The sequence below is a fragment of the Chiloscyllium punctatum genome, chromosome 20 (assembly GCF_047496795.1).
Source record: "Chiloscyllium punctatum isolate Juve2018m chromosome 20, sChiPun1.3, whole genome shotgun sequence".
Lineage (NCBI taxonomy): Eukaryota > Metazoa > Chordata > Chondrichthyes > Orectolobiformes > Hemiscylliidae > Chiloscyllium > Chiloscyllium punctatum.
The window spans coordinates 18,568,146-18,592,410 of record NC_092758.1 but is presented as its reverse complement, the minus strand read 5'-3'; the positions used below and the strand labels follow the sequence as shown (position 1 = coordinate 18,592,410).

At 39.4% G+C, this 24,265-nt stretch overlaps 1 protein-coding gene across 6 annotated transcripts in view; it reads right to left on the bottom strand.

Annotated features, from left to right (window-relative positions):
* Positions 1-7,461: 7,461 nt before the first annotated feature.
* spry4 (sprouty homolog 4 (Drosophila)) overlaps positions 7,462-24,265 on the bottom strand; it is a 117,553-nt gene continuing 100,749 nt past the window's right edge. For 2 of the 6 annotated variants that reach the window (XM_072590443.1, XM_072590439.1), the window contains exon 2: positions 7,462-13,010. In XM_072590443.1, the coding sequence (XP_072446544.1) occupies positions 12,053-12,967 (915 nt within the window). In that variant the 5' untranslated portion in view covers positions 12,968-13,010 and the 3' untranslated portion in view covers positions 7,462-12,052. Of the gene's footprint in view, positions 13,011-13,133; positions 14,653-14,856; positions 15,229-19,303; positions 19,400-24,265 lie in introns of those variants that run through there. The other 4 variants (XM_072590440.1, XM_072590441.1, XM_072590442.1 and 1 more) reach the window with 4 other exon arrangements.

Sequence of the window (24,265 nt, the reverse complement as noted above, 5' to 3'; positions counted from 1 at the left end):
AATAGAAATGTTTTGGAAGGATATGGGCCAAATGCAGGCTGATGGGAATAATTTAATTTGGGAGCACAATGTTGGCATGGATCGGTCAGACTGAATGGTCTGTTTCCATGCTGTATGATTCTATGACTTTATTAATCAGCAAGTTATTACAATTTGAAATAAAATGTCTGACATGCTAGTGAGAATAAGTTCCACAGGTCATTCAAAGAGGATTTAGGGAAGTTTACGTTGCCATGTGATTAATTATTTCAAAGAACTGTGTGTTGAAAGGTACATAACTTTGATATATCAATATCATTTTTAGAATTCGGATTTCAGAATAGAGACAGATTAGTGTTGGCTATTTTTATGCAGGGTTTTCTTTTAGTCTGCAATCAATGAGACGATTTGTAAAACTTGTCAGGGTGATGGATCATAACCCCAAAGTATTAAGGACATTTTTTAAAGTTATGATCACAATTTATTTTATAAATAAATTTGCAAGACTAAAAATACTGCAGATGTGAATTATATTCTGGTAACATCTGGTAACGTCCTCTGTGGAACCCATTGAATGTCACACCCATAGAGGATCAGGAAAACTTCAAACTGAAAGAGAGAGACATAATATGAAGATGTAACAAAGGAGCTATCCTCCCCTCTCAGCAAAAAGCCCCCTTGTTGCAGGCTTTTATAAAATGTTTTAGTCTTCCACAAATACACAAACGAGGGTTAAAAACTGACTGTAACCACTGTGTGTGTGTGTATGTGTGTGTGTGTGTATGTGTGTTGCGGAGGGTGGGCAGGTTAGACATAGAGTCATAGAGATGTACAGCATGGAAACAGACCCTTCGGTCCAACATGTCCATGCCGACCAGATATCCCAACTCAACCTAGTCCCATCTGCCAGCACCTGGCCCACATCCCTCCAAACCCTCCCACTCATATACCCATCCAAATGCCTCCACCACTTCCTCTGGCAGCTCATTCCATACACTTACCACCCTCTGTGTGAAAAAGCTGCCTCATAGGTCTCTTTTATATCTTTCCCCTCCCACCCTAAACCTATGCCCTCTAGTTCTGGACGCCCCCACCCTGGGAAAAAACTTTGCCTATTTATTCTATCCATGCCTCTCATAATTTTGTAAACCTCTATAAGGTCACCCCGCAGCCTCCAACGTTCCAGAGAAAACAGCCCCAGCCTGTTCAGCCTCTCCCTATAGCTCAAATCCTCCAACCCTGGCAACATCCTTGTAAATCTACTTTTCACTGTATCTCAGTAGGTGTTATAATAAATCAAATCAAATCAAATCATTGTTGGACATCAAAATGTAGAAGAGGGCTGAGTCACATGGCAAACTCAACTGAATGTCACTGACAGCATCAAAAACCAATGTAGAAACAAAACCATTTTCCTTTGAGAGCACCTTCTAAACCTGTGACCCCTACCCCCAAGAAGGACAAGGGCAGCAATCACATGGCAACACTGCTAGTCTCCATTCAAGTCAAATACAATCCTGACTTGGAACTCCTTGTGCACTTTTGCTTGGTCAAAATGCTGGAACATCAATCCCATCAAGTGACAGGAGGTGTGCTAGTGGAAGAACAACTACTAGACAATGAGTTCCATAGGTAATAACCTGGGTTCGAGGACTAGTGTGTTGAGAAAGTTACTATTGAAGAACACCCCCATTATTCACGCCTTCATTGAAGGTATAAGGACTCCTTCACTCTGTGCAAAGTTAAAAATCACACAACACTAGGTTACAGTCCAACAGATTTATTTGGAAGCACTAGCTTTCAGAGTACTGCTCCTTCATCTACCTGATGAAAAGCCAGTGTTTCCAAATAAACCTGTCGGACTATAACCTGGTGTTATGTGATTTTCACTTTGTCCACTCCAGTCCAACACTGACTCCTCCACATCATCACTCTATGTACTAACAGCAAGCTAGCCAACAAGCCAGTCAAAAGGAGACAGGACATCAGAAAGAATCTCACTCTGAGAGTTCCCAACCAATCACCATCAAAAGGAAACAGAACAAAACGACTTCAACTAACCTGAAAAGTCAAGAATCCTGAAATAGCCTGGGTTAACTATCAATGTTCTAGCATCTATTCTTCATGAACACTCCAGACTAATTCATTGACATTTTTCTTATTTTTGGGATCACTTCTTATTCCTAATCTGTGTGTATGTGTGCCACATTATTATTTCTTCTATGTTTAGTAACTAACAAAGAGACTCATACATTAAATCAAGAACGCCTGCTTATATTGACTTCTTAAACATCAATTCATTCAGTCAGGGGAAAAAAGATATCCACCAGGGAAAAGTCCTTTATAAGTTAACCATGTTGTGACTAACCAAGGGGTGGGCAAATAAAGAAGGGGAGCTAGTTCATGCCCCCTCACCTGGGGAGCTTAATGATTTGCAGTACACCATCTCGAACTGTAATATGTTGAGGAATGTTGTTTGGAATCTAGTTATAGCACATTCCAGCTATTGCCCTAGCTGAAGTCAGTCCTCAATAACTTGGGGTAGTATTTAACTCATCAATATCCCAAGATTTCCATCATTTTTTGTAAGTACCCATTACTTCAAGCCCTCCTCAGTTTGAGAAATGACAGACTGCTTCACTTTGATAAGAGAGTTTAAAATATCTTCTATAGAATGAATAGATTGTTGCAAACATGCTGATGGAACTTCATTGTTCTTCCACTGTGACTGAAATGGAGTCATTGCTGGGATATCCTATACATCCTGTATCAATTTGTACCCTGAATGTGTTTTACGCAAACTGGGATATTCTTACTTTATGCAGTTTATTCCTGTTTAAGAGGAAATTAACATAAATAACCCTGTGAGATGTGAACTTCCTTGGCAGCTATAAAAATACATACAGACGCATGTTTCAATATGTGGCAGCTGCAACACTCAAAAGGATGGTTTAAGTCGATAGCTTTGTCTCCGTGGTTCTTTCCCCTAAGTTGAAAGAATTGTCTCAGAATTACTTCCTATGCAATGAATCATCACCCTGCATACTCTACATGGTTGAACTTCCTGCAAATAATTTTGGCTTAAAACCTCTGCGCAATGATTTACATCAATCAAAAATATTTTGTATTCTTCCAATACATTCCCTTTCTAATGCCAGTTGGCAAAGGCAATAACTTACTCCAAGGCGTGGTTCCTCAAGTGCTGCTAGATGTTGCTCAGATGGCAAAGTTTCTCATATTAGTAGTGACCAACCTCAAATGGTGGCTCAGTGGTTAGCACTGCTACCTCACAGCACCAGGGACCCAGGTTTGATTCCAGCTGGTGACTGTCTGTATGGAGTTTGCACATTCTTCCCATGTCTGCATGGATTTCCTCCCACAGTCCAAAGATGTGCAGGTCAGGTGAATTGGCCAAGTTAAATTGCCCATAGTGTTAAGTGCATTAGTCAGGATGGGTGGGTTACTCTTTGGAGGGTTAGTGTGGACTTGTTGGGCCAAAGGGCCTGTTTCCACATTTAGGGAATTAAATGTAAAAATCATTTGGCACTTAAAGGTGCCATGTTGGAACCCAATCTTATTCTGATTGCTCTCCATTCACATATAATTTCCACCAGGATGCAACAATTTAGTAATCAGAAGCACAGACAACTTTTTTTCTATCCTTAATGCATGGGCATTTGGATTAATTACAGTAGCTTCCCTTCCCACTAGCTTAGCACTTAAGCAAAGATTGATTCTGAAACACACTCAATTGGTGTCTGACTAAATTACATGTTGTTACAGTAATTTATTATTGTATATCATAAAATGGTATAAATTTGTGAAAGACGGGACAAACTATTTGTCTTTTGTAGCATTTAGACTAGTGAGAGAAGTTTCACTGAAATGCCACAAAGTGACCACAAATTGAAATATAATAGTAAGAAGTACTTTGCTGTCTTGTGCCATAACTTTAGTCACTGTCCTTTTACATTGAGCAGACTTTTAAAAGGAATGCTGTTGGAGACACATGCAAACTGACAGGTTTGGGTACAATGCTGGGTTTATGGCCACACCTCTTCCATCTCCCACTGAACTCTGTCTAATCCATTCAGGTAAAACTGGAAAACTTAATTGGAGATTCCATGACATATTCCTCCATGAGCTCTGACATGAATTTGACAGTGGGATCAGAAACTGCTGGAGAACCTCTTTGCCATTCGCACCTACATCCCATGAATGAAGAATATTAAACTAACCCAATATTTATTTCGGGCAGTGGTCTGTTACACCAACATAGATTGAGGATCAAATGGCAAACGACAAGAAGATTAGGTGCAAAATCTCAGTCCAGAAATCAGTACAAATTGCTTGCATTTTACACCAAAAGATTACCACCTGTGACCTCAAAATAAACTTGCCAAGTTCACCATGTTAATCTGTTGGAAAAACCTAGTAAACTAAAACAGGATTTTTTTGAAGTTACCCTTAGTCAACTCTGAACCTTGATTTGAAAATAATACTGCACTTACTTACAATGATGAACATAGTCATACTTCCACCTCCTCTAGCAAACTTCCCTATTTTAAACTGTTTTATATTTTGACATGTTATACTCAGGGCTAATGCATTGACTCTCCACAATTATATTGACAGAACTACTTATTTTAAGCACAGTGTTGGTTTACAGTTGCAACTTTGCTTTTCGTTACAGGTGCTTAGTGGGCCAATTCACAATCACTAACCGCTTACTGCCCCACCCTATAAAAATAAACTTATTTTGACTACCCCCACCCTCATAAGCACTGATACAATTCTCGCAATAGTATTTCCAAAGCAAAGTTATTCATTTTCTTTAATTTTATAATTAATATATAGACATGTGTCTTTGAGGAGCCATTGTAATGCAATGCAAAAGACATGTTGTTCTGTTAGGATAGTCAACAGTTGAATCCACACTAGGGAATTTGGGGTTTATAGGTTTAGAATAGTTCGGCAAAGTTCCGGGGATTGGCTTTGTTCTGCAGACCAAGATTTACTGTTAACTTATTGCCTTATGTAAGCCTGAAGGAAGGAATCAACTAGGCAAAAGTGAGGACTGCCGATGCTGGAAACCAGAGTTTAGATCAGAGTGGTGCTGGAAAAGCACAGCAGGTCAGGCAGCATCCGAGGAGCAGGAAAATCGACGCTTCGGGCAAAAGCCCTTCCTGCTGTGCTTTTCCAGCACCACTCTGATCTAAGCCTGAAGGAAGCCAGTCAAGGATGTTTTCTCAGATTAAGGTTACAATTATTTGGCCATCTATTAATATTTTGAGGAAGAGAGAAAGAGGTCCAAGTGTATTTGGTTATATTTGGGACTTGTGGGCTTCCAGACAACAGTTCTATTGTGCACGGTATCAGCAGTGCAGAAGCTGGCCATTTGCCATCAGGTCCATACTGACCCTCTGAAGAGCACCCTAACTAGGCCCATCTGTCTACCTTATCAGTATAACCCTGCATCTCCCATGGCTAATCCACCTAACCTACACATCTTTGGACCTAGAGGAAACCCAGGCAGAAAAGGGCAGAATGTGCAACCCCCCCACAGACAGTCACCCAAGGCTGGAAGCAAATCCAGGTCTTGGCTCTGACAGGCAGCAGTGCCAACCATTGAGCTACCTTGTTGCCCCTTATGTGTCTTATCATACATTAGGTAATCTGACTGACATCACTTCAATAGGTATTTGACTCACATATTTGCTAATGGAATGATTGTGTATCATTGTGGAAAAGAATGCAGCTTTCTGCGACCAGCAGTGAAGAGATCCTACCATCAGTATGTAGGCTGGAAAAGGTAGGCGCAAAGCTGAGTTAGAAAGAATATAAATTATATCATGACCATTGCATTACTGTTGCCTTTCGGACTTCTGGTCCTCTTTCAGGAAATGGCAAAAAAAGCAATACATTTATCTAGCATCTCTCACAACCACATAGATTGTACCAAAGCACCAGTGAAGTAGTCATCGATGTTATGTTGGAAACCAATTAGTACACAAAGTACAATGTGGTAGTGACGTTTTTGTGATGCTGGTCGAGGGTTAAATATTGTCAAGATAACGCTACTGCTCTTCTTTAATATAATGCCACGAGATCTTTTACATATGAAGGCCCAATAAATACTTTGCTTTAAAGTTTCATTTGAAAGACTATACCTCCAGTAGTACCACTTCGATGTTTATGTTCAAGTTCTGGAGTGGAATTTGAACTCGAAATCTTGTTGCACAGGCCGAAGTGCCACCGAATGAACTGTGGTTGGCAACTGAAGCACTTACAGAGTGCAATGATTTTAAATTAAATCTGAATCAGTATCATAGTCCTTTTTTTTGACAAAGTTATTGATATTTCCTATATATTGAGGTGTATTGTAGAAAATTGTACTGCACTTCAAAATGCAAATGTTATTGATTAGGTCAAAACAGTTTAATGACCATGAGACCTTTTAGATTTTTTTTGGTATCTCTCTAACCCACTGTTGAATATACAAAATTGAAGGGCAGGAAAAGGTCAGTTGATCCATCAGCTCTGCCCCTCATCTCCTGAATTGATCAATTCATGTTGGGGTTCTGCTTTACATGTGTCAGCCAAGTACATCATCCCGTACAAGCAACAATTCTTCCATGGTGAACCTAAGGGGTCATTTGCTACAAATAATTTGCTTTAAAGGATATCCCTGCATGGTCTGATCATGTCCTTCCTAGATGTCAAGATGTAATACACTTATTCTTAATGGGAGTCACTGAGCAAACATAAGACGACAGAAAAATTGTTTGCCACTTTTCAGCATTGGGAACAGTTGCAGTATCGCACTACCTCAACAAAGGGTACAGTAGCATTATAAGGTGACTGCATGAGTAATCCAGATATTTGACAAGTGACCTGAAGGCATGAGTTTAAAATACCACTACACCACCTGGGGCATTTAAATTAATTTACAGGAAATAAAGCTGGAATAAAAGGCAAGTATCACTAATGTTGATCACAAATCTATCAAACTGTTGTAAAATCTGTGGTTCATTAAATATCCTTAAGAGAAGAAGATTTGCAGTTCTTCTATTGCTTGGTCTTTATGTGTCTCCAGATCAGTGTGGTTGGTTCATAATTGGCCCTGAATAATCCAATCAGTTTAAGGATGGGCAATGAATGTTGGCCATGCCCATATCCCACAAATGTTAGAGGGAAAATTCTATAAACTAAAGGCCCATCTATACTCATCCAATACTTGAACCTGGTGAATTTCCCTTTCTTAACCCAGGAGTGTAATAGGCTTCTGTTGTGCCAATCATGCTGAGTTTAGCTAATTCAGGGAGCCAAGGATGATGCCTGAGGCCATTATTTCTCTTTCCTTGCAACATATTTATCTAAGAATGCCACTGAGGAAAGCTTAGACTAATACAAGATCATTCTGATGTACAGTGTGGAAGAACAACAACAAAAAAATTCTTGCAAGACCAAAGCATTTTTTTATCATCAATATATTTTTTCTGATTCATACATACATCACTTTTTCCCCTTATTTTACACAATCAAGGAAATCTCACAGAAATTCTAAAATAAATACTATAAAATAGAACCTTCAAATAAATATTCTTACAAGAACCCTTTTCCAACAGAATCAGAAACAGAACTCTACACAGCTTTTCATGTTAACACAAAGGTGCCAAGTTAAACATGAACAGGAAATTGTAATGACTGGTACTGATAGCATGAATTTCAATGAAGTTCACAATTACTCAAGTTGTGTCTTAAAAAGAGTACCACACAAATGGAGATTTTGATAGGTGCCAACTTGGTTGGATTTTTCTAGAATTCAGCAGGGAGGTATAATAATTCTGACTCCTCCTTTCCCTTGTTCTCTCTCTTGCTTATGCAATTGGATCACTTTGGTGGCACAGTAAAAGCATCTTCACAAATTTTGATCATGATATTACAGAAAGGGATTAGCGCAATTTTTTACGACTTTCTTTACTATCTTGATAAGCTACATTTTTCCTACATTGATGTATGCTGCGGTATAGATCTATGCCCTCCAGCAGTATCTCTTCCAAGTGGAGATGTTTAAGTCAGGACAGAGGGTGGCATGGAATCTTTAATTAAAGTGATTGATTAGCTTTCAATCAACATCAAACATGGGCACTTCCAGACTGTGTCCTGAGCCAACAGTTTGGAGTGTTGTTTTCACATCACCTTGGTAAGGCTTCTACCTTTGTTTGTTAAACCCATGTTTCCATCAAATGATCACAACTGACAGTTAGGGAAACCTGCAGATATTGCTGTAGATAATAGGTCATACATGCTTTGCATATTAAGAATCTTGTGCATGCCTGCCACCCCTCTCATTTCTTTGTTGATAGAAAGGTCATGATAAAGCAACCTGAGTTCTGCCCTCATAATTCAATGATGTTGTGGTGACACAAGCATATGGAAACACAGATTCCTAATTGGTTTTCAGGTCTGGTCAGTCAATTCCTTCTCTTGTCAGAGTTTGAGAGAGAGAGAGAGAGGGAGAAAGAAATCACATTATTTGAATCATTGGACCATGAAGACACCCACTACACTACATGACTTTGAGCAGAACTTCTCAACCAATGAGATGAATTTCAAGCAAAGTCACCTGTCTTTAGACCTCCTGTATTTACAGCACACGGAACTTGCACAGGGTCCACAACTGCATGTTGCATTCAACAGAATGGAGCAATATGTTTAAGGCTCTATTGGCCTTGTGTGCACACTTACAAACAGCAACACATATGAGGGAAGGGCAACCTCAAACTGAACTAGGCAGATTAAAAAAAAACAATTTAACACAAGTGCCTACATTCAGTTTCCATTTTACATTAAAAAGAAATCTAGAAACAACAACAATTTTTACTTATTTAGGGCCTCTGATGTAGTAAAATGGCTCAAAGCACTTTACAGGAGCTTTATCAAGCAAAACTTGATGCTGAACCATGTAAGGATATATTAGGGCTGATGACTAAAAACTTTATCAAGGAGGTAGGTTTTAAGAAGTGTCTTAAAGAAGTAAATGGAGGTGGAGAAGTTTGTAAAGCAAACTTCCAAACTTAGGTGCTTGGCAGCTGAAGGCACAGACATCAATGATGGGGCAATTAAAGTAGAGATGTTCAAGAGGCTGGAAATGGAACATAACTGAGGGTTGCATGACTAGAGGAGAATACAAAAGAAGATAGGAGCAAAGCAATGGAGAGATTTGATAACAAGAATGAGCATTTTAGAATTAAAACTTGCTGAAACTATGTTTCAGATGTCACTGGCAGGCACTTGCACAAAACAGCACCTCAGCCTGGCTCAACTTGGGTTTCTGGTATCACTATACATACATATGAGGGATGACTGGGACAGAAGGAAGACATGTATGTGGAGGATAAGATACGGGAAAAATTATCTTTCAGCCTCTCCCCAGCACCACCTCCTCATCAACAATGTATGCCTCTCCCCCACACTCCCCCTGCCAGAATATGTCAAAGAAAACATCGCACAATACACATTTACCCTTTGTGAAGGGAATTACAACAGGCCGTCAGTTTTGGATAAATGAAATCAACAACAAAGAGGCAAAGCACTTTTCTGTGACTTGTCTACAGAACATCTACTGAAACTGTCATTTCACATCCTGCATTCAGACTATCTGTTTTGTTCTGTCAACATTCAGGTTCAGTGCTGAGATACTGCACTGTCTTTCTTTCCAGCATGTAGTAGAACTCGGGATTAACATTGCATCTACAGATTTCCTTGTTGAGTGAGAACAGCAGTAAGTGCACACTCATTGAAGATATTTTCATCCTCTCACTGATCACTATTCTGATTGGCTCTGAACATCCGGTTTCCATTAATCAAGCTGGACTGGCAACAGGAGTTCTACCCCCTGTGGGCAATCACATCACATCAGATATTGCAAATGTTAGATTTGCTTCAGTTTCCAACAATATTTAAGAGAATTGGAAGAAGGACTGAGATGCTCACAAGTTAACCAACTTCATTAACATTTTAAGATGCATTTATAAGAGATTCTCAATAAATAATCATCATAAAGCTATGATGTCAGAACTGTTAAAAATACATATTATAATTCTCCAAAAAATACATCTGCATTTCAATCCTTGTGCACTACATAATCAAAAGTTTCATGAACCTGTAGTTCTATCAGTTTCAAATCATTGCTCAGTTTCATCCCAATGACTCTCTGGTTTTCTAAGGAGAATAAATATTGCCATCGATTGGTCAAGAGTTTCTCTATGTGAAAATAATTAATCGCCAAATAATCATTCTGACGCACCTTTACCATCCAGTAAATGTTAAAATTGCTGAAGTTTTAAAACTTTGTGAAAATATTATAAATTAGTTAGTATTTTTATGTTTCATTCAAAAATACTCATTTTATTATTTTGGAACATAATGCTCTTGTGGATAATACACAAGGTCAAGGACTGATGGTAATTCTATCAAGAAAGGCTGGGGAAGAAATATTTTATTTTCTTTGTTATAAGCATTGCAATTAATACCTTTCTAATTCTTACATCTCTTATTATCAGATGCTTTCATCAGTCCTCTTGGTTTGTTTCCTATAAGATCTGACAGAGCTTGCCTCAGTTAATTGATGCAGATATTGCCAATTCTTACTCCCATCACAGCACTTCTTTAGAGCTGAATGGTTAGGCTACAGGACTCCACACAGCTTTGAACATACAAACTTAATTGCCTACACTCACATACTGTAGTTGTAAAGAATTTAATAATGCAAAGACAACATGAGCCTTTTCTCCCTCCTTTTATATATCTCTACATATAGAGCCATGGTAATACTTGTAAATTATCATTTTTATATCTAATAGAATTAGTTTCTTAAAATGCTGACGCAGTAATTATTTTTGTAGTAAATTTTAGTTGAAAGAGTCATTTTCATCTAGTCATGCTCACTGATGAAATACAAAGTTCTCTCACTCCTCATAAAATAATCCCATTTACCACTGGCACTGTTGATGTGCTAAGAAACTCTTGTGATGCAGACACCAAGAAACCAGGTTTAATCGGGACCGGGAAGGCAATGCAAAATTTTGTTGCAGACGCATAACATACACAGAAACAATCAACTGTAGAGCATTTCTAGCATTCAGAAAATTACATTCTGTTGCATGAAATCAGACACAGTTAACACATTTGATGCTTTAATTTGAAGGTTAAAGAATCTGTGGAGTAGAGTTTGGGCAACCTTTCCAAGAACATTGAAAATACTTCATTGTATTTTTTCAAGATTCTAATCTAAAGTGTCTAGTAAAATTTTAATATGTCTTTGGCCAGTAGTACCAATGTCTGTCAAGTTATTACACTGAACTTTGCAGTGATTACGATGTGCCTTACTTTGAGTTACATGCCATTTCCTCACAAAGCCTTTTGGCACAGCATGGATCAAGACTTTAAATACCACCTTAAAAGAAAATCATGCCATTTAAGAAGTTTAAAGGAATAATCGCTATTGATCATATTTCAAAAAAAGTCTCAGTATAGGCAGTGACAGTAATGAAACTCTTTAGCCATAAAATATACCTCGTTAAATTCTGTGTGGCACTTCAAATAAAAGCCAAAACTGTGAAGCATGTTAGAATTAGCAATAGGCCAGAAGTCAATCAGAATAATGGCAACCAATATGTACTACATGGTGGAATTTCGAGGTAATGACTTAGACTGCTTAGAATTAGGACTCCCTCCTACCCATCCCACTCTCCCAAGAAAATGAAACCCTTCGGTTTTTGGATAGAACACCCTCCAAATGTTGACAACAAAGGCATAGATTTCTAAAGAGCTTTGCAAAACCCTCACATTTAACTGCTCCTTGAAAGTTTATTTTAATTATATATTATGCCCATTTCAGAAAGACAGTAAGGTTTTGCCCACTCACTACTCTACAGACCATGTAATTCTTTTGAAAGCAGGAACTGGCAGCAAAGACTGAACTGGAAAAGTACAGATGTGATTTACTGTCCCATTAACCACATCACATTTCACCCCCCACCCATCCCACCTCACAGGCCCTCTCGCATCAGGAGGGCGGCTTCTCCCCACTGCAGACTGACACCTCTGGGACCTTGCAGTACACACTGTTGGAGTTCTTGCAACGGCATCCTGGGCGGCTGACAGTGTCGTAAAACTTTTGGGAGAGTTTGACGCACCCAGTGGCTGGCAGATAGCACAGCAAACAGGGCAGGAATACTGACATGGCCCCCATACAACACCAGCGGGCACCACAGTTAGAGTGAGAACAGGAGCAGGGATGGTCGGCACAGGATCTCTCATCGTCGTCATTGGTGCAATGGTAGAAAATCCCTGTTACCAGACACATGCAGGTGGCATAGTTGACAACTTTCTGCGGGGAGCAGAGGCACCTCTGACTGCAAACCCAACAGAACGGCAGAGTCCTGGGGGACACGCACTGGTTACATCTGCACTTCCCGCAGCCCTCGCATAACACCATGTGCTTGGCGTTCTCCTGGCGGCGGGGGGTCTCCTTCAGGTCGACACTTTTGTTGCCGGGGGCTGACTTGGGCTGTGAGCGAACAGCCCTGGGGCAGCCCTGCTGCTCGGCCACGGGAGGCGGCGCCGCGTGGTCCAGGAGCCGCTGGTCTGAGGAGGTGCTGCTGCTGCTGCTGATGGAGCTGGGTCGCCCGGTCACAGATGCCCAGGGTAGGGCAGGGTGCTGACAGGCCGGCTCCCGGGGGGTGAGCGCTGTTGATTCTGGAGACTGACCCGGCCTGCTCTGGGGGCTGGGGTTCCTACAGGGCTGGCTGGCCACTGGGTTCTCCACGTAGTCATTTTCCAGGCGGCTAGGCTTCATTTGGTCCATGGGGAGGATGGGCGTGTGCTGTAACCTCCCGCAAGGTAAGCGGCCATCCAGAAAGGGTTGGAACACAGAAGCGGGATTTCCTGCATTCCCGCCCAGAGAGACCCGGCGCTCCATTTAGACTCAGGTCTTCTTTGATCGTTAATCAGATTTTCGGTGCCTGTCAACAAAAAAACCAAAACAGAGATCAGGTATTTAAAGAGAGACAGAGAGAAAAAAAAAAGATGCTGTAGTGTTGAGCCAAAACCTGACCAAACATCACTGTAAAAGCAGTGCACCTGACCTGAGCAAGGAACTCAACTATGACCAGTGAGGCTTGGCCAGTTTTGAAGGGATCTCAGAGCCCGAGAGAGGTCACAGACTCCTCACGGACGGAGCTGAACTGCTCGTCTGATAACTCGAAGGTTTATTTACCAAATCTTCCCCAGTTCTCATCTATTTGTTGTCGAGGTCACATGTCCTTCAAAGGTGGGAACCTTAATAGTGTCAATCAGACCAAGCCACCAGTCCTGAACATTAATATGGATTTAGATACAACTCGCGTTCAGTTTCATTATCGTTTAGTTTGTTGTATTCCCTTACAGATCAGCGAAGTTATAACAACTAATCTCTCCAAAAAAAACAGGCCTGAGTAAGGGAAAGCTTTGGATAAAAGAACTAACTGCCCTTGAAAATTATTTATTGTTTCAAAGAAATAATCCTGTCCCATCGTCCCCAAACGCTCAAATTTTCCGTTCGACTGTATTTCAATTATATCGATAGATTACCAAGAGAACGTTTCAGGCCAGAGATCAGCCTTGGTAATTGTATTTTTTTTTTGCCATCATTCTTATGCTTTGAATATTCTGCTGTTCGTTCACAATATAGGTGCTGACTATCAGGTCCAATTCATAAACCAGATTTGCTGCAGTAATCCAGGGAAGAGGGCAACCGCTGCTGTACAGAAAACCCGTACAATAATCTCCAGCAATGTTTGCATTACATACAGGCGTGTAAATACATGCATAAAGCCAAACCGAGGATGCAGGCAGTTTAAAAGAAAATCGCGTCAAAAAGACAATCAAAACGCCCCAGTTTAAACACGGCTCTTGTGCAGCAGGAGATTTTGATATATTCCCTTCTGAATTATTCAGACAATATTCTGATAATTTAAAAATCCTCTTTTCAGCATGACTAAGGCATAAAGGGCAGGTTTCTGTCCATTCTCTTGTCAGAAAAAAATACAACGGGTCATGTTCTAAACAGGACAATATTTTGATTTCTGAATAATACAATGAAACGAGCACACTGAGATCGAAGGATGAATCACTGTTATAATTCCAACCGTGAAGACGGCAGTCTGCATCGCAGGCGCAGTCAATAATGGAATTTCATTCATAAAATTGCCGTTTAATGAATGGATCCATTTGGCAGCACTCCGGGAGGCCAGGATGTATTTTTCATCAATTTGAATAATCGATTCAAGTCATTGAAAGATACAATGAAGCATATTGTCATAATAACCCTCATTTGTAATTGCGAGAGACGGGATTACACAATAAATTCAGTCTCCGCTGTTTAAAGCATTAACTCGGAAATGATCCTTTAAACCCTGCAATCTTTTGATTCTCCGTTTTCCATTTATTTAGTACAAACAAGATCGGTACTGAGACCTCCACAACATATTATCCCAATTAACAGCCCGAGTACGTGTCCTTTCATCCTGCTGTCGAAATGCTTAACATATAGTATTGAGGTTTAAAGAGAATCGGCGCTTTGCAAATTCATCAACGGTGGTTTTCAGCGAGCGAGCGCTTTGAAATCTGTTCAAATAAAGAACAATTCAGTGTACATTTAACGACTTATTTCTAAACGTAATAAATAATAATTCTAGTGCTATTCGTGTACGATTGAAGATGGATTCGCTGGTCTAATTTACAAGCAAAAAAAGAGGGTCGGGACTCAGGATTGGAATATTTGATTAATAAAGGCTACATGTGTAGCGCTGATAAGTAAAATATACTTACTTTAAACGTCCCAAGACTGATAACTAGCTTCGCTAGCACCCAGGTACAACGGGGAATGCTCTACTTTGTAAATGCAGTACAGCTTAGCGTTGAGAGCGCACACAGGCGGATTCTGCGAATTTTGTGAATGAAAACGGCTGGCAGTGGATGGTAGGGCAGTATTTTCCTTAAATGTTGTTGTAAATCAATACCGAATGTACAAACAATGCATAAATAAACTTAGTTACTCCCCAGACCACAGCAGTAACCACCAGGGGACATTGCAGATGCAGTCGTTGCTTTTGCAGGCTCACACTGGAGGTTGTGGATGAATCATTGATAAACTGCAGAGTCTCCAATTCAGTCCAGTCCATCAGCCCCGCTGCCAGTGAAATGCAGAAACTCATGAATGGGAAAGAGTCAACGCGCTGCGCATGCGACATCCCCGAGGTGCGCCATGGGAGTTGTAGTCTACCCACCCATTTAGCTGGCCGGCAGTTGCGTCACGGTGGACTACAATCCCCATCGGCCCGCGCTACACGCCTCCGCTTCCCACGGCTCTATTTGCATGCCGGTTTGCTATTGGGTACAGGGCGTCTGCCCGGCCGCCCATTGGCAATTTGAAGAGGAAATGCCGCATCCGGTGACGTCTGATTGGGCGAGTGGCGGTGGGCTTGTAACTGACGCGTCCTGATTGGTCCGAACGGCGTTCATTGAGAGATTCTCTGAGGAGGTTGTGAACTCGAAAATGGATAAGAGAAGCTGAGAGATGTGACTTACAGCGACATCCTGCCACAATTCAAGCACAAACTGAAGTGGAGGTTTCAGTAGGATTGCAATGAAGTTCACAGTACATTCATATTTTGTATTGGAGCATTTATTGCTGTAGTCTTTCTCTGTTCTTAAAGTAAAATAAAGAACTGCAAATTATGGAAATCTGAAAATACACAAATTACTGGAGCTTTGACAAAGGGTCAGTTAGACTCGAAACGTCAGCTCTTTTCTCTCCTTACAGATGCTACCAGACCGGCTGAGATTTTCCAGCATTTTCTCTTTTGGTTTCAGCAGGTCTGACAGCATTTTTGAGAGAAAACAGTTAACATAAATGTAAAATCGTTAATTCGGTCTCTCATTCCACAATTGAGAGAAAACAGAGTTAACGTAAATGTAAAATCGTTAATTCTGTCTCTCACTCCACAGTTGCTGCCAGACCTGCTGAGTTTCTCCAATAATTTCTGTTTTTGTTTCTTATCTGCATCTTTCAAGAGGGAAAAGGATTTTGGGCAAGCATAAGTGCAAGAAATTCAACTTGACTGAATGTGTGGACCCCAGCAGTCACCAATGACCAACAACAACTTGCAGTGACTTAAAACCTTTAATGAAATTAAATAACCTTCAGCACTTCACAGAAGCACTACAAAGCAACATCAGACACCAGGCCATATAAAATAATATTAGGCGAGATGCTAAGTTTTAAGTAGAGTAGTAATGAAGATAGAGAGCTAATAGAAAATTATGGAGAGTTTTCTGAAGCCTGGAGCTTTCACATCTTAATGTATATCCAACAATGAAGGTGTGATTAAAATTTGAAAATCCAAACCAGGATGTGAGGAGCACGGATTTCTAGTGGAATTGTATAACCAGAGGAGATCACAATGGGAGGAGGCCATGGAAGAACTGGAAACCAAAGATAGAAATTCAAAACAAAGACAATTGTTTGACAGAGAGCAAATAGAGATTACCAAGCACAGGACACTTCAGTTAATGAGACAGTGACAATGGAGTTTTGAGCAACCTCAAATTTACAGAGGGTAGAACTCGGAAGGTCAGCAAGGAATATTCAAGTCTACGTGGAGTAAAGACATGCACATAGAATTCAGCAAGAGATGAACTGAGGCCGGGGCAGAGACAAAAGTGGAAATGATGGTGTGAATGCTTGGAAGGAAGTTCATCTGTATGTCAAATATAACACCAAGATTGCAAACAGTCTGGTTCAGCCTCAAAGAGTTGCCAGGTAGAGACAGAGTGTCGGTGGCTAGGGAGCAGAGTTTGAGATGGGGACAAAGACAACATATTCTAGTTTCACAGTAATTAGTTAAAGGAAATTGCAGTTCATCTTGTACAAGCAGACTGACAGCTAAAAGATTCCTAATCTAACTTTCTATATAGACCTATCAACCTCATCATTCTTGTTGTGCTGTTTGTAATAAATAAAGGCCAGATCAGGAGTAATGCAAAACCAATACCATTAGACTTAATGTCTAACAATACAATAAATATCAAGTATTAAACAACTTACTTAATATGAGAATTATTGATAAGAACAAACAAAAATACTGCTCAACTATTAAAGAAAAAAAAGTTTTGCTAATCATCCCAGAAATTCAAACAGTTTGCCAAAATCGTTTTGCAAAAGTTCTATGTAGGGTGCATAGATTTTTCTGAATGAAGGCATGAACTCTGGGGAATTTCCATTTTTTCACCTTAGCAAAATAATGTCAATATCAAGCTTCATCTATAATGTAACAATTCCAATCTCAAAAGACCAGCCTGCAATCATGCCAAGCAGTAAGGCCTGGAAGACTGAGGAAAAGACATGCAGACCACCTTCCACTCAGCTCCATTCCATAATTAATTCATTCTGGAAGAACACTTTCACTCTATATATCAACCAGAAAACAAAAACAGTGGAGGTATGCTTTACAAAGAATTATTAATAAAGCTGATCAACAATCAAAACATAAATGAATAATGAGTAACACATTTCCAACTAGCAATTAAGTTTACAGAATAAATTCTGAAATTGATTCAAATTTTCTTGTTTCATTCTCATCAATGAGCAACAGGAGCTGTCATCATATTCCTTGATTCTATTTACTGCATTTCCCCATTCTCTTAAAGTTCAAGTTTGTCCATATTTCGGATTATCATTAAGCTGCCAGAAATCCATCCAGTCCTCAAATGCTCCTAACATACAATGGAGAAGTGATCACATTTCCAACAGTAGCCATTCTTCTAATCTTTCAGTAAGTTTGCCTCTACTTCCCAACTTACGAATATATCTCTGACTACTCTTCCCTATTTAGCTTAGCTGAATGCCAGTCTCTGTAGGCCAGATCAGCTGTAGCATAGTACGGAGATTTGATTACACAGAAATATGGCTCTCCAGTTCTGTGAACAACTTGCATGAAAAGAGCAAGTTCGTAGATGCCCACCTTAGTGATGCCATCAGTACCTTGTGTGTTGGGTCATTTACACAGGCAAAGCATGTGTCAGCTATTAGCTGAATATTACAGTGAAAGCACTGATAGAATCTAGACAGAAGCGGACATTCTTATTACCCCAGCACTGTTTCGAATAGAATCCAGGTCCCAGAAGTGAAAGGGCTCCATTCTTATACAATACCATTAGTCACAATCTTTTCAATTATAGGTTTTGCAGGTGTTGAACTATCAATCAGTGGTTCCACTCAATCACTGATTCAAGCATAGTCACGGATTGTGACACCAGAACACAGACCAAGTACAATGTGAGTGATAAGCATAGAATTCTACCAACACATTTACTGAAGGGTAACACAATGAGGCACACTCCAACCGAGACAAGAACAATGGAGACTGGAAAGTGTGTTGCATGGTCAAAGCACAATTTAGGAAGTTCAAAGGACATCATAAATAGTAAGTAAGGTTTAATGAATCAACTGAACCACAAGGTAAGTATAATTATGCTCAGAGATTTTGCACAGGATGACAGGGGGTCAACAGCTGATAGGATCAGAAAAGTTCTATCTATTGCTACTCTAAAGGAGAACAAACATACTGCACACACACACTTAGATGTACCACTCTGCAATGAAAGCTAATAAGGAAAAGTACTGGAGAGCTATAAGCTTTCATATTTTGACAGCCTTTTTGCACTAATCTTGTATCCATTACAGTATATCTCATCTTGGCAATAAATGGTCAACCAGTTTAACGCACATACATCATTAAAAATGCTCCAACGGTCGGTCAGTTAAGCTATTCAGTACCAGCTTACTTTCTTTGTCATGTGTTTTCAGTTCCAGATTTTGTAGGCAACTTAAAGTACAAATTATGATTTATAGTTTACATTCCAAGCAATATCCAGTTTAAAAACATGCAGCACTGCACACGTTTCAAAAGGCATTAAATTCTTCCTTAGGCACCTTGGAGGCTCACAGAATGAAGCCATTAAAGTTCCAAAGTTTATCCTTCAGTATCCTCTCAAGTCCCTGAGGTAGTGTAAAATTCTTCTAAGATTTATGAGTTTTCCTACTATATCAGGTCCAAATAATGGAGATTTAATAGTTGCTTATTAGCATCAATAAGCATATGAAAACAAAACATCCTTCACATGTGATTTGTTTTTAGTAGTACCATCACACAGTAAGAATGAGTACTAATCCATCCCTCCAGCAGGTACTATAAGTAACGCAGTTTATACTTACATGCCTCCTTAATCCACAGAAACTTTCCTCTGTATAGATCAACTCGAGTGACAGATGCCACTGGAAGTCTACGCTTCTGCCTCTCTACCAAGCAGCGGCTGGGATGCAGAATGAGGATGCAGGTGGGTGGGAACATGCAGATTGAGCTCACACAGCCCACCCACATCAAACAATGCTAGCCCCTTGCTATGCAGCAGGGGTGCTGTGCTGCTTGGCATCAACTGAATGCGTACTTTTAATTAAAAATATGTTTGAAGTAGCTGATTGTTCACTGTAGAATTGCAACATGACCATTTCTACCTCCAATGGTTGTGTTTCAGGAACATTTATCTTTTCCGATTTTGTTTAAACATATGCAATAGTTTCCTGTTAAGATTATTTTGCCACTTCAGGTTCTAGCTAGCTCACAACCTGACCTACTTATTCAATATTTTGGTCTCATGAGACAAGTAAAAAAAATGCTACATATCATAATTCAACAAATTCAGTAATGATGCAGAAGGTATTATCATTGATCTTTACTTAATTAATGAACCCATTATATATGTTAGCGGGGTTAGATGAAGACGAATATGAAGTAGCAGGAGGAATGTAAGTACAGCATGGACCTGCAGGGCCTAATGATCTGTTTTTGCACTTTAAATACTTAATAAAGTTAGAGTTGTTTACCTTAGCTGTAAAGCTAAAATGAAGATTTGACAGACATGAATAAGCATTTTCATATTGTAAATAAAAAGAAAATGTTTCCAGTGGTATTCAGACGACTAGCCATGATCACATGTTTAAGGTAATTGGTAAAAACATCAAAGGCACCAGGAAACTGCCTTTCACAACATGGTTTGCTGCAGTCTGGAGTGCACCACCTGACAGACTGATGGAAGCAGATTCAAGAAAAACTTACAAATAGGTAAATACTTGAAGTGAAGAATTGTACAAAGCCCTTGGGAAACATCAGGAGAACAGGCACAATGGGCCAAATGGCCAATTTCTGTGCTATAGCATTGTATGATTCTACACCAAGTGAATTTATGATGTCCAAAATATAATTCATTTATTGTTTACCATCAAATAAGTTTCACTCTTTTAAAGGTACCAATTTAAGTTCGTACAATAGCAGTTCATTTTGCATTGAAAGACCAATTTGAGTAGCGATTCTACGCTCCATGCTTGAAACAAAATGTCCTATTTTGACTGCTCAGAATAAATAAAAATCTGATAATGTTAATTTCAATCAGTGCCGTTTCAAGCAAGAGGAATCTATTGAATGTCTCAATTGCACCTCAATGGGTTAAAGCTAAGTTACCAAAAAATATGTAACATTGAACAAGGTTCCAACAAATAAAATGAAAACAGATAAATTGCAAATAGTTCTGCACAGTCTATTGTTATGAAGGTATGAGGGATACCGTATCTTTAAGAGATTTGAAAGCTAACAAGGACATAGAGAGGCACAGAGAGTCCAGAACAAGGTAACAATATCAGAACAGTTAGCACTGGCTGGGTTGTTAGGAGACAAAAAACAATACAAAATCAATTTAAATTATGTCCCAAGATACCAAACACCAATCAAGTTTGAATTTGGTATTTTGTCAATAGTAAAACCAATGAAATGATCCAATGTTTTGGGGTATAAGACCTGAAAAAAAATTGAACTGTTGAGGGAGAACTGCCAAAAGACCAACAGATGCAGGCTGCTGGTAAGAGGTACCTGCCTAGAGAAGGAGTTTGCAGAGAAAAAAAAATCAACACCAACCTGGAGAGCAAATCTATAGAGGAAGATACAAAGAGAAGATTTGACAGCTGGCTGGTTTTGAAATTTAATTTTTTCAGTAAATCTTAATCAGGGGTTTTATCGGGCCAGTATTGTAGAGGGGAAGGTAAAAGATAGGATTAGATACATGAATTATAAATAGTTGTTAGTTAAGATTCCAACAAATAACATGAAAACAGATAACTTGCAAATAGTTCCCACTGTCTATTTAATATTTGGTTGATTAATTCCACCAAATAAAAAGAACAGCTGAGCATTATACATTGAGTTGATGTGGCCACTAGAATACACTGATATATCCCCAAGTGATTTTCTTTTTTAGCTTGCCAAACAGTAATAACGGTGCAAAGAGAACAAGGAGGGCAACTTCCTGGTTATACTGAAATGCTGCAATAATCATAGCATGTAACATACTGCGTCACTTTTCCTCTAAATATAGACCAAGGTAATTGTATCCAAACAGAACAATTCCCATTTATTTAATTATATAAATCTACATATATAGCATGTTATCATGCCTCTCAATTAATATTAAGTACTAATGCAGTCACAATATTAATTTGTTGTTGTTACCTACCAAATGTGGCAGTCATTTTATGTTGAACATGATTCAGCAACAGTAATGAGATAAATAACCAATCACTCTGGTTTTTGTTTGGTAGCAATGGTTGAGAAAGAAATGCTGGCAACGAGAAATATTTATTTCCCTTCTTTGAATAATGCCATGGAATACTTAATGTCCACATGTTGCATCAGGCAGTCTAACATGTTATTCAAGGGTGACACCTCTGACAGTGTAGCACTTCCTCAGTATTGCATTGGAATTTTTAATCCTAAGCACGGAAGGTCGTTACTTCCAAGAATCCTGAAACAGTGGATAGGAAGATGTATAATTCACTCTGCGGTGATGCTTGGGGAGGATATTGTGGATTCTGGGTGCAGCCAAAATTAGGCTTGGTTGTGATGCCAGCAATTGTCAATGAACTCACGAACGGTATCCGGGTAGAAGAGATTTGAGTTTGCATTAGTGTTTTATTCTTAGCAACTAGACTGATTAGCCATGAATAACCATTATTTGGGTGCAATGTTGAGGCTGCCTGTCACTTTTGGAATAACATCACAATAATCAGGCAATGCCTCCAGGCAGTAAAGGAAGGAAGGAAATTGGAAGAGAAAATTGGTGAGAAAAAAGTTGTTAACCTGTTAGCCAACTGCCGCAGTAAATGTTTTGTCTGTAAAGCACATTTGGGAAGCATTAGATTTTGCCTAGATGTCACAGTGACACTGCTATCTTTGAAGTTTAGGATCTATAATTGGGAAAACATAGTAGAACAAACATCTTGAGTGTAGGAGTTTTTTTTGCTTGAGTTTCAACTTTGGGCAAATATAGACACATATGCCTATTTTCTTCAAATAGTGCAATTTTTTTGCAATGTAGGTACATTAAAGTACACAAATAATTAGCTTATTTAATACAGTCAAAATATCACGTGTAGGAAATGAATAAATCAGGTATTATGCAACAAAGATTCAAAGGAGTGAAATAAAGCTTCACCAAAATAATTCCTGGGATGGACAGATTGTCCAATGAGGAACTGCGAAATAGACGGCCGATATTCTCCGAAGAATGTTAAATGATCTCATTCAAACATTTGGGTTACTTGCAGAAATCAGCAGGGTACAATTAGCAGAAGCAAGACTCTCTGTCTGGACATTTGCATCAAGGTGCAGTGTCAGAATAAGCAGTATGGCATTTAGGACTAAGACAAGGAGGAATTTCTTCACTCAGAGGGTGGTGCATCTTTGGAATTCTTTGCCTCAGAGGCCTGTGGAGACTAAGTCTCAGAATATGTTCAAGACTGAGATTGGTAGATTTCTACATATTGAAAACATCAAGACTCAGGGGATATTGCAGGAAAATTGTGTTGAAGTAGAAAATCAGCCACTGAATGAAAGAACTGGTTTAAAGGGCTCAATGACCAGCTGGTGCTCCTTTTTTATGCTCTTCTGATAAATTCTACATCAGTGTCTATTAAAGAAGTCTTCAGTCTTCCCTCTGCACACCAATATCAGTTATGAGATTCATAAAGTACACAAGAAGACCACTCTGTTTATGTGTCTGCTCTTTGTGAAGAGAATGTTCGCTGTTACCTGAATGTTCGTTGCAATCGTAACAAGGTTGATGAGTTAACAGCACAAATCATCATGAATGAATATGATTTGGTAGCCATTACGGAGACACGGTTACAGAATTGTCATGACTCGGAGTTAAATATCCAGCAGTACCAGACTATTTGGAAAGACAAATAGCAATGAAAGGGAGGTGGTGTACCTCTGAAATTCAAGGTCGACATCAGGACAGGGCTGAGAGATGACGTAGGTTCTATGGAGAATGAGGTTCAATTTCATTTGGGTGGAAATTAAAGTTCTAAGAAGAAAAAGTCACTGATAGGCGTAGTCTATAGGCCACCAAATAATAACATCACATTGGGGCAGGCAATAAACAAAGAAATAACTAATGCCTGTAAAAATGGTATGGCTATTATCATGGGGGATTTTAATCTACATGTAGATTGGTCGAACCAGCTTGGCCAGGGTAGCCTTGAGGACGAATTCATTGAATGCATCCGCAATAGTTTTCTTGAACAGTATGTAATGGAACTGTTATGAAGTTGTGGGTGTACTGTACCTTTAAGAGAGCTGAAATTTCTTACTAGCACAGAGTTCTGAACAAGGTAACAATGAAACATTTGGTCAAACAACCAGCTAAGAAATGTGTTGCCTGGATACAAAAACAAATTCAAATTTGGCCAATCAGTTTAAATTATGCCTGAAGATAGTAATCTCCAATCAAGTTTGAATTTTGTTTTGACAATATTAAAACCAATTAAACAATCCGATGCTTTGGGGTATAAATATCAGACATTTTGAACAGTTACCCAGAGTGGCAAACAGCACCAACAAAACAGAACGTTACAGACTCCCTGCGGAACTGCTCTCTTAAAGGTAGCTTTACCTATCAAAGACCTGTGAAGCAGAATCCCTAAGAAGAAAAGACAGAGGAAAATCTACAGAGGACACTCGGCGAAGCTGCCTGGTTTTCAAATGTGATTATATTTTTTGTAAATCATAATCGGGATTTTTATTGAACCAGTATTGTAGAGGGGGAGGTGGCACAGTGGTTAGCACTG